General features: G+C 36.6%; 1 protein-coding gene across 1 annotated transcript in view; it reads left to right on the top strand.

The window, feature by feature from the left end:
- LOC105453278 (neural-cadherin) overlaps positions 1 to 12,198 on the top strand; it is a 150,341-nt gene that overhangs the window by 29,706 nt on the left and 108,437 nt on the right. The window contains exons 11-13 of the mRNA XM_011695082.1: positions 2,720 to 2,909; positions 3,432 to 3,614; positions 6,832 to 7,021. Of these exons, the coding sequence (XP_011693384.1) occupies positions 2,720 to 2,909; positions 3,432 to 3,614; positions 6,832 to 7,021 (563 nt within the window). The remainder of the gene's footprint in view (positions 1 to 2,719; positions 2,910 to 3,431; positions 3,615 to 6,831; positions 7,022 to 12,198) is intronic.

Raw genomic sequence — 12,198 nt, 5'->3', positions numbered from 1 at the left:
TTTTGTCGTCAGCAAGAACTTCATGAATTTTACAAGTCCAATTATATTATTAAACCAAATCTAAACTAAACCGACAGCGCGCTCTAATATCATTATTAACGAGATATGAATATAACATGCCACGTTAGCGCAATGTTTCGCTATTGCCAGACATATAAATATTAATGTTATTAAATTAAGATCTCGGCTTATAAAATCAGCTAAATTAAGTGAATTTTGAGACAGTTTAAAAGTTGTGTATTACATCAACTGTATATCTTTAGTAAAATAACAGTTATAGAAGAAAACGTAGTAAAAGATCCATGCTGCCAAATGCATTTAATCTTAATTTTGCCTAACATTGTTAAATTCCAACAGCCAGACTTGCCAGCTGGGTAAAGATAGTTCAGAATAAGTTACCATTGTTCGCGAGAGTATAACAGTCTACGGACTATGTTAAGCAAATGACAATAACGTCCCCGTATAACAGTCTGATCGACTAATCACTCATTCACGAAGCTCGACTCCGCGGCGCGCGCTCGAAACTCGTGCATTTTAACACACGCAGCACATAACAATAGGGCCTGTAACACTTCTACCACCGCCGAATTAACAGTCGTGGATAGTAATTGGCCCGCGCGAGTGAACGGGAACGTAGCCAAATATGTGCCTTTTGACTGCGTGAACTTTGCCTAGGGTTATGGTCACTTCTCGGTAAGAGCTCGCTCTACGTTAATACGCGCATATATAATACATCTTACGATTTGCACACACACACACATACACACACACACATAACGCGCAATTGTGTGTTGAAGCGCACCGAAATAGAGAAACGGAAGGGAAACAAAACAAAACAAAAAAAAGAGGAACGGGCGACGACGGGAAGCAAAAAGACGCGTGCGGCGCGTTAGGTAAAATCACTGATCACTATACGCCGAATTACAAACTGCCGTTGACCGGTATAATTTCAATGCCCGCATTTAACTTCCGCGGCCTGGTTATAGAGATAATAACTGAAATTAATCGTATTAATCGTTACATTTTAATCGTTACAACGAGGAGATTCATCTTCGCGCGTGTGAAACACAGAGAAACACGGTGTTATGGAAAAGCGGATTAACTCATTGTAAGCAGAGTAGTTTTCAGTAAATTAAGTTTGAAATGCGGAGTTCCATGTTGCTGGCCCAGCTGTGTGTACAACTCCTTTTTCTTCCTTTTTATTTCGCGGATTAACCCACTTTTGCACAACACCGTACGGAGATTCTGTAATCACTGAGATTATACCGGTTCCCCGCCCTCCCCGCCCTCCCTCCCACTCTCTCCCTCCCTCCCCCGATCGTTGTACCGGGCGGTGTCGAAGATAATGAGAAAAAGATACGGTGTGATGAGCCGCCGCCGCCGCGTATATTTAATGTATAGAGATCAGTGAGATTCCATTGTCGGACTATTACCTCTCGTTTTACCCTAGATGTATTAAAACACGCTCCAGCGAGGGAGTCTCTTTTTTCCATAAACGACGATCGAACGTTTAACTCGTTTACTTGTCTCTTTCTCTCTCTTTCTCTCTCTCTCTTTTTCCTCTCTACGTCGTGTACGCATACGCTCGCGCGTGAATGAACGCGTATGCGACACATCGCATGATGAACTTTTATTTCAAAATATTTTTTCTCTCATTATATCAATAACGACCTATTTTCAATAGACATACGTACAGGATATCTCGAAACAATCGCTGTCCCTTTTGTCGATGTGGATCAGTTTAAGATTGAATTTCTTGATCGTTAAAAAAAAATCGTTGAATTAAACGGCATTGGGTTTTTAAAATCATGGCCCTTTTATGAAATACTCTAATAATTAAATGGTATTACCATTATTTGAAATTCATTGAAAATAAAGTTTGTTGGATCTAAGAGACTCTTGAGACCCAGAAACGAAGTAGCATGTATAAATTAAGAACATTACGCTTCAATACATTGTTAAAAATATACTGGATGTATTTATTATTTATTATAGTAATTATTAATAGCATACACATTTATAAGTAATTAGAAATGATGACTAGATGTCATGTAGATACGTAATAAGCTAAAATTAAGGTTTAAGTCTCAAATATCGCAACGCAATAGATCTCAGGACATATTAAAATAGTTTTACGTCATCGTATTGAATAATCTGAATTATCTTTTGCTTAAAAATTGTAAAAGTTATGTAAATATAATTTCTTTTTTTTTAAATAGATTTATATTCAAATCTAATATTTGAAGCCAAATTCTCAGTACGGTAAAGATTATTTTTACATAGAAAGACCGAATTACATATATTTTTCTATTTAACATTCTACAATTTAATATTTAATATTTTAATCTAAATCATAAAATCGGTAAAAGGGACAGCGGTTAGTTATAGACATCCCATATATCCCGTATATCTTGAAACTAGAGCAACCAATATCATTTTACGACTCGGTAAGAGCAGGTCGAACATTACATAACATACATACGTGACAATCGCCCTTCGATTTCCGAGTCACGTAAAGATATCGGTTGTCCTAACTTCAAAATATCGATATGTACATATGTGAATCCTCTTCTCTTTCTCTTTTCTACCTTAGGAAATTTCCGTTCTCGTTTCTGTTTTTCCGTTTTCCGTTTCCGTTTCCGTTTCGTTAAGTTGTTCCCGGCGCTCCCGGGCAGCCGGTGCGCGCCTTTGTAATACGTCCCTTTGTGTGTGTCGACAGCTCTGGAATCGACAATAATCCGACGGTCTTTTACCACTTAATGCCCGGTTCCACGGCGCAGACGAACAAGTTTCATACGTTTTACCTTCAGCAACGCGGCGAGCAAGCGACAACTTGGGCCGATATTAAGGTTAATCATCCGCTGGACTACGAAAGCATAAAAGAATACAATCTCACCATACGAGTGGAGGTACGATATTCGTCTCCTATATACGCGCGCGCGCTTTTGCAAGTGGAAAAAGCTTTTACACAATCAAAATGGTTAGAAAAATAGTTAGAAAAATGTAAAATCCCATTCTAAGTACAGATAAAAATAATTTAATTGTAGTTAATGTTTGAAGATAATAAAATTTTAGTACAATAATATTCTGCCGCATCGACGACGATAGAATGCACTTTCGTGTATTTAATACTAAATATAAATATAGATACATTGAAGTATTGGAGTTTAATATAAATATTATACGTAAAACATAAGCTCTTATTAATAAAGGAAAAAAAATTAATGTAATCAAATAATAAATCCTACATATCTCTAGATTAGAATGTTGAGTGCGGCGTAGTCCGAGAAAAGCTCGAAATAAATGCATTTAAATGTAGAAAAAAAATGCACATTCGTAATTTTACACGGGAATAAAAACGAAGGGCCGACGTCGCGAAGCGCCACGATGCATAATCGTTTTGTAATCGCGGTCAACTTAATCCCATCCAGAATAATGGAGCCCAGCAGCTGGCTTCCGAGGCAACCGTGTACATACAGCTGGAGGATGTTAACGACGAGATACCGCTGTTCACCGAACGAGAACAGGAAACCGTACTCGAGGGTGAACCGGTGGGCAGCAAAGTCACCCAAGTGAACGCCATCGACAAGGACGGGACATTCCCCAACAATCAGGTAAGTCGATATTGCGCGTTATTGCGCACAGTAAAACAAATTGACGTGTTCTGAGACAGCAATCAATTTCGATACTAGCCAATTTATCTAAGAAACAGTGCACGGATTCTATACACTTGTTCTAAATTCCTTCTGCGTGATGGTTTTAATCTCGAAATCTTAGATATAAAGAGAGAGAGAAAAAAAGATATTTCTCGCTGAACGACCTAAATTTCTATGTTTTATTACATTGGTTCTTTCGATCTATTTTTATAATATATTTTTATTTAAATTTAAAATATGTGACAATATAAATGTGTGCACACACACACACATATAATTCTATTTTTTAAATTCATTTAAATTAACTTTGTTCATCAATAAGACTTATTAATTCTTTTTTAACTTTGTAACACCGCTATTGAGCGCGTGATGCAATTAAATTTATCGAAGAGGTACAAAGGTATTTTTTTAGATATTTATATCACGCGTTTAATTACTATGTGAAAAGTGCGATCAACAAAAAACTAGATTGAGTGTAAGATTAAATGAAGCAATTCGTTTTATAATAAGAGATAGCGACGAAAAAGACACGTCACGTTCGACACACAGGGTCTTCCCATTTCTTTACCGCAGAGATCCGATTCCGGGCGAGTATCGATTGCAGGAGAATTGCGGCGGAGCTGCACAAAAGAACTTAAAGAACATGCCCGGGGTATTCGCGCTATTGCGGGGCACTTGAGCAGGACTTAAGGGAGCTCAGTCGTCAAAGTCCTGATTGAGGAGAGACGAAGAGCAGCCGGGAATTGGGGAATAAGGGACGCGGTTACAGGGTGCTTAGACGCACAGCCATAACTTAGACTGTCGCGTCTCGAAACTTTAATGTTTCACGCGGTAATGCATTGCCACCGTTGGCGGAATGTTATAAACTCCGTAACGGAGTAAACGCAATTCCGACGAGCGCGTTTGAGTGGCGTTGAATTTATCACGTATGATCGTATTAACGGATATGCCAACAGCGCAAATACATACATATATATATATATATATATATATATATATATATATATATATGTGTGTGTGCAGGTATATCGCGCCGACATTTAATCGCGTGATTATCATTCGTTTTACATTGAATCGGTTGCTACGCTACCAAAGCATTTTGTAATGCCGATACAACTACCGATTATGATCCGCGAACGCGAACGTGCTGTAATATTGCGAAACAAGCTGCTGGTTTCTCGAGGATTCAAACTAGAAATATCGTACGTGATCCTCTCGAATCCCGGGTTTAAATTAGATTGATTTCTTCTTTTTAAATAAGACTTCCTCTTGCTATTTTCAAGTTTTATGAAGTCTTTTAACGAGACAAAAAATTATTTTCATTATTTTTTTTATCACAACATACACATTTGCAAATTTTATCACATCTTATTTTATACATATCCCTTTTGAGAAAAACAAAAAGCTACTAAAAAAGCAAATGTACTCTTTAGAATTACTATATGAATTACTCATCTTTTCTTCGTTGAACAAAAATGGGATTGTTCTTGTTAGCTAAGCTGCAGTTCCGCGAAAATGGTACGCAGTGCAACTGTATAAAAAAAAACCCCTACGTCGGCGGTAAACGGAAGCGGAGCAACCGTGAAATATCACGGAATGTCCGAGTGGAAATTCGCCGATTAAGTAGCGTGAGATGCACGACGGTGAATTTCACCGGTTACGGTGAAGTTCCTCGCGCGCGAAGGATCTGTCAAATATGCACATTCCATTTGTACGTACGTACTATCCATGGACAGTAGTAGGGTCTGCGGAATGGAGACGCGTGGAAACGGCCGGAAACAAAAGGGACACGACGAATGCAAACCCGACATGCAGTCGAACGCGGTAATCGCGTTGCCGCAAACTCGATATCGTCTCTTCTCCGTTTCTTCATCCGATTCTTTCTGGCATTCGCGCCGTTATTGGCGATGGCAAATAGAGACTTTCGTTGGAACAAAAAGCGCGGAAATCGCGCGAAACTTGACTGTAAATAATTATACACAAGAAGAAATTGGGTCGTCGACGTATATAAATTTCTCACGCTCGCGCCGATAGAAGCTGGCTCTAATTTTATGTAAAACTCATGATTTTGACAAGAAAACATACAGTAATTATCAATTCCGTCAGAATTTTGAATGCTAATGTAATGTGAGTACAGGAAATGTTAATTTTCGTATAACGCCAAAAAAAAAAATAGAATTATATGAAATCCGACGGAAGCGCGTTACGCGATGTATAATTTTGAGATCCGCTGAATTGACAATGTAACAAGAACATTGTGTTAACGTCGGACTCTTAAACGAATTTTTCCCTTTCTGTCTGTTAATTAAGGGATCGCGAAAAAGTTACAGAGCACGTTGAAAGAAAACCATTCCATCATTACACATAGAATTGCACCATCCGTCCTGGTTCGGGTTACAGTAACATTGTTTGCCGTTTCATTAAGGTAAAATTGGAAGGCGCAAAGTGCCGACGACGCGTTCGCAACTTGTCCGAGTTAAAGTCTTGCCAGCGCGCGGAATTCATTCAAATTTTCTTCCGCGATAACTATCTCAAAGTTTCGCGCTCTCGACGCGCGCCATTATACACCCCCGGACGATGGCATTTTTATGCGTCGCGCGTACTTTATATACATACATGCATTTTAATATGAAACAGGGAGTTTTCCCGCGAATAAAACGCGAGTAGTCGGATTGTAGAAAAGGTCATATGCTCGCGATGTACTGCGCAAGATCTGAAAATTTTGAATTCAAACCGCTTTACCGGTGAATATGTTAATGGATTTACGACCAGTTACAATCAGCTGGCTCTCTAAAGAGATTTTTATGAAATAGTAACAATACAGAGAAAAACATTATTAATGTAAAGCACATTAATGTTACACACATTAATGCAGAAAATGTAGAATACAATCGCGGAGCGAAAAATCACCTAGCTAGGAGCTACAAACGTAATGTTATTATAATGCTATGCTTTAGCCATATTTTATGCAAATTATCTCGAAATTTTTAATAAATCAAAAGAATTTCATGTATGACGTAATATATATATATCGTCATTATTCTATTAAACTCACAAATTAATACATTCTTTCTCCGTGAATAGCGCGATATCCGATAGTTATGATATTCTTTGTAGTTACTTGCGCAAGCGAGACACGTAGACAGAGTCGATAAACTTCACGTTATTTATCTAGGTCACGTATTACGTGGTAAACAGCGACAGGAACGAGGGCAAGGATTACTTCGAGATCAACAGGGAGACCGGCGAGATCTTCACGAAAGTGATGTTCGATCGCGAGAAGCAGGGTGCGTACGCCCTGGAGGTGGAGGCGCGGGACGGAGCACCTTCCGCACGACCTAACAGCAACGGTCAACCTAACTCAGGTAGGTGATACGGAAAATTTTATTTAAAAGCCGCCTGCGCGCGCACGATACACAGACCGTGTTGCTCGTACCGTAAATTCCGCTGAACAGCAGATTGCAGAAACAATATATGTATTTATATTCGGGTTTACGAGCGATTTAAAGCGTGCCAATTATACGAAGTTGCCGTATAAAATGGCACTGCAGCGGGAAAAAATCACCTAGCTGGGAACTATAAACGAGTTCTAAAAATAACTTGTTTAATATAATATAAACAGCTTGCTGTGAGAAAGATGTAACTCCGATATCAATGCCACGACCGTCGAACTTTATGCCATTCTGTTCGCTTCAAAAACGCGAACGTGAAAGATACTCGGAATTTTTTTAACGCTAGACAAGACCAGTTGTCAAAGAAAGATTGAAAATAACGTTCGTTGTTTTTGTATATTGATTCCGTGTAAGGCATCACACTGAAGTCAGTGAGATATGCAAAGAGCAACAGAAATATATTCTGTTCTGTGCAAGTGTTTGATAAAGTTGAGCAAATAGCGGATTTGTAAAAGAGCAATATTTATATTCATGCGGGATACATGCAGACCCGATAGAATCACTGTATAAAGTTCGAATAGAATACTCGTTTATCACTCGGCCAGCATGGTCCAATAGCGAAGGAAAAAAAGTCACGTTGTTCGAGACTTTACCAGATTTGATAAATTCATTCGAAAAATAGCGTTTCAAAAAATATACGAGTATCAATTGCATATATCTGTATTTTACAGTTGTATCTACAATTCTCTCTTCAAAATCGTTGCATCAAATTCGCTCGAAGTTTTCGCCCCATACTTCAAAAGTTTGCACGCTAAAAATGTACGGTACGGATACAACAAGAGCTTTATATAAAAGGATTATTGGTTCGCAGCGATAAGTGAATTACCAGCGAATTTAATATCGTTTGAGAAAGTGAGTGTGTCGCCCTCGGGGAAATTCGCGAAAGCGCTCTCGGCCGGCAAAAGCTTCTTAGGATTTTTTTCACACAACACGTGATTTGCATTATCGAACTTTTATGGTGTGAACTTTCGTGCATTAACGTGATTACGATGTCGTCCCTCGTCTTCCGAGCGAGCTTGCATCTTGCATTAGTTGATTACACGCCCATACACTTATACTCGCGATTTTGAGGGAGCGGAATTGATTGGAAGTGATTTTAAACGAAGGCTATACGTCGTTCCTGTGTAAAAGAGTTATAGATGATAATCGTCAGTATTTCGCGTAACGATGAATAATATTCATCAGCTAATGAACGATTTTTCTATAAAAATTTTTGTTTATAACTTCGAGCTTTTTTCAAATAATATTATATCACAAAATAAAAACGATATCGCGCAAACCCGATATATATATATATATATATATAGGGGAATTATATATATATACCTATATATATATACCTATATATATATAACATATCTGATGATATAACGTAACTGATAACAGATATTAATGCGTTCCGCAATTAAATTCTGCATATCTATTAAATTTTGGTCAATTAGAGAGATAAAAGAATAATCAAGGGTCTTGAAGAGCTAGCTCTTGACACAAATTACGAATCGCTTTGAGTCAATTTGTGCAATTATCTGCATACAAAGCACAGTATGTAAAATTATAACGACATATAACATGATTGTTAGTTTAATTGCGCAAAGCATTAATCTTCAGGCTACTGTTTATAATTTGTTGGGAATTGACGTTAATTTCCACGTTGCCCAAGTATCGTACTTCAAGATTGAAAAATTTCATCCAATAGCTTTGCATACAAAACTAATTATTATCCAAAGATAAACGCAAACGTCTCTACTATTCCATCTAATTGTGCCACATCCAATAAATGGTCCATTTTTCATATATTTAGTAGGTCGAATGCGAACTTTGCTAAATTCCCCTTTTCTCAAAATAAAACATGAAAATGATTAATGTTCAGAGACGAGAAAGGTGCTAAACCGAGATACTAGCAATTTGCCCATGTTACATATTTTTCGATATCCCACCCTCAAGTGTTCAAAGATTCATAAAGAAATAGTAGGCTTTATTTTTTTTAAATGCTCCGACAGATTTTCTCTGTGAAATGGATACATTTCATCGCTAGAGTGGCACGTTGTGCGGTCTTCATGAAATTTTAAGCACCGAAGCCCCGGTTTATCGATCGCTGTTAATGCACGTGCAGTTATATACTCCATTTTTCGCTACTATAATATAAAATATACATACACGCGGGTAGTCAACGTGATTCCTGTCCGTTGCCAAGATTCTCCGAAGACAACACGCACTTTCGTTAATTAAAGGTTAAATCTACGAACAGACAATTAGCCCTTAACAACGTTACCTTCGTTGTTACGCGCGACATCGTCGAATTGCATTATAATATCGCATTATAATGCACACGCACCGTATGGTGCACACGCTATCGTTAAATAAGATTGATACCGCGGTCGATGCGCGTTCCCTTTCCCGCTATTAGTCGCCGAGAAAATTGAACGTTGAGGAAGATGTACGACGAGAGCTCTGAAAGCTGCGCAAGATTAGACATTTCTTCGCGAAGCTCCCGTAAGAATTTTTACAAACGAGGGGCAATGTAATGCCTTATTTTACCGACTTCGGTGCGGGTTCGCAAATTATCGAGAGACAAGTCACGAGAGACCCGTCCGTCCTTTCATATCCCTTTTGAAAGTTTATCAAGGCTTTATGTATCCATACAGATTTTATGCCCTATATAAAATATCGTGAATATCTTCTTCAGCCTCGAGGCTGGATTTTCAATAAAAGCCACGTAGACATTGTTTTGATATCCAATTAACGTTTGTATAAAAGCTCAAGAGTAATATACGACATAAATACTAATAATCCAGCAACAACATTTTAGTGAAATGCGTCTACAAAATATTAAATTTCTACCATATAAATAAAATTTTTATTATTTTATCAAATATTTTTTCAGAAACAACATAAAAATATTGTTTTATTTTAACTTTAAATTTAAATAGCAAAAATTTTAAACATTTGTTTATCATAGAAAAACATTTAGTAGCATAAAGTATAAATTTTAATACAATTGTAGATTTAAAATAAATTGCTCATTAACGCGCAAAAATATAAAATCATATCTCGTATAAGCCGCTTTATTCGAAATAAAATGACGTAAACACATTGTTCCGAATGTTTCAACGATTAAATTTAGCTCGTTTTACAGATTTTAACATCGCTCGAAATTGCAAATACGAATTACTTTCAAAACATATAATTTACATACGATGTTCAATATCTCCCTCCGCAAAAAGAACGTAAAAAAAACCGCTATGAGATCATGCTATTGAAATCATAAGATAAATGTTACATAAAACTGAAAAATATGAAATGACAGCCGAGCTTTATTATGGAATCGCGAGAATTATACGGATATATCTAAAAAGTCCGTATGAAGTTCGAATTACTGTTCGCTGAAAGAGTAAATTTATTCGTCTCGCGTCTTTTTTTAAAAACTTTTTCAAGCAATCATTGGAAAAATTGGAAAAATGGTGAATTTCATTGACTTTTATCTTCATAAAAAGATCGATTTATATGTATTCAATATTTCGCATAGTAATTAATATTTTATCATATAAGACACCAAAATGTAGATACTGTTATTAATAATTAACAGTTATTAATAATTAACAGTAAACAGTTATTAATAATTAATTAAAGTATACTATTGAAAGTATACTTTTTTCTATGAGTTTAGTTTTCTATATGAGTTCACGAGTTCATTACCGGACACCAAAGTGTAACATAGTCTAGACGCGACAAGAGTTTTGAAGCCGACCATCGAGAATGGCTGCGACCCCTTGTCTTCGTGCATAAATCATGTCTAATACAGTCGACTGGTTAACTGCTATTCATATGAAACGCCCAAAGCGAGTCATATGGCAGGGACACGCGAAGAGTTAAATCTATTGGCGTCGATCTCCACAGATCGATCCGTACTTTCTTTGCGTATACTTAAATTTCCCTTCAGGATAAGCCTTCTGGGTAGCCCATCTAACATCAAAGTGTATCTATTGGAAGGTATAATATATGCACATGCAGATTAAGTATATCCGAGGAATATGAAATGCAAACGATCAATCGTAGGTTATTACGTCGAGTGATAGCCTCTCAAAAATCCGACGCGCGCGCATCATTTATGAATGAACGCGAAACATACATACATCTGATGCATACGCTACCTATGCTATATGCTCAGCTGATCAGCTGATTTATAGTAGCCACGTGCTTCGCGATTATGTATGAAGCGCACGAGGCCCGCATGCACCGGTCAATTCCACTAGATTCCTTCTAGATCGAGATTAGGATGACATAATCATCCGTATCTTTAAACAAGAAACTCGCAGTAAATTATAGTCTTGTGGACTCAGTTAAAAGATAAGACTCTAATGCTTTCAAGTGCAGAGAATGATTTGTCTTAAATAATTAATTTGTCAGATATCATCCAAATTAATACAAAAATAAAGTTGTTTTTATTTTCTGATGATCGACCATATATCGTTCTTTAAAAATAAAACTCATTATTTGCCAATTGCATTTCGGTTCAGAAAAACACTTTAAAATACAGACTGCATTGAAAAATACACGCTTTTCTGTTTGTAATGATAATAAAATATTATTCATATTTCTTTTTATTAATAAATAAACAGTGTATTGAAACTTTCAATTTATTAATTTTATGACTTCCAATTCTATCATTCGTATAATTATTTTTTTACGCTCAAAATAATTAATATTTAAAAATAGAAAATATTACATACAAAAGAAGATAAGATGTTTTTCAAAAAAGATCTTTGTCTGAAATAAACTTTAAAAAATATGATGAAAATAACTTAATATAAATAACATAATAATTCAGCTAACAAACAATGACTAGTTGAATTACTCCACCACTGTTTTTCTCTCTTCTTCGATCGAAAACACGACGAACCATTTGATAATATACAACGAAAATTCACTGTTATGTACGGGCAATATATTTCGAGTGCATAAATTGAATTGAAAATAGCCCGTAAATATCGCAATGAAACAATAATTTATATTTCCCATCCCTTATCGCTTCGAGCTCTTCGAATGAATAAATTGCTTGCCAAATACCTGCTTGGATAAATAGCCAACGC

The sequence above is a fragment of the Wasmannia auropunctata genome, unplaced genomic scaffold, assembly GCF_000956235.1.
Source record: "Wasmannia auropunctata unplaced genomic scaffold, wasmannia.A_1.0 LD336000.1, whole genome shotgun sequence".
NCBI lineage: Eukaryota > Metazoa > Arthropoda > Insecta > Hymenoptera > Formicidae > Wasmannia > Wasmannia auropunctata.
Note: the sequence above shows the minus strand (reverse complement) of the source record. Positions and strands in the feature narration are given on the sequence as shown.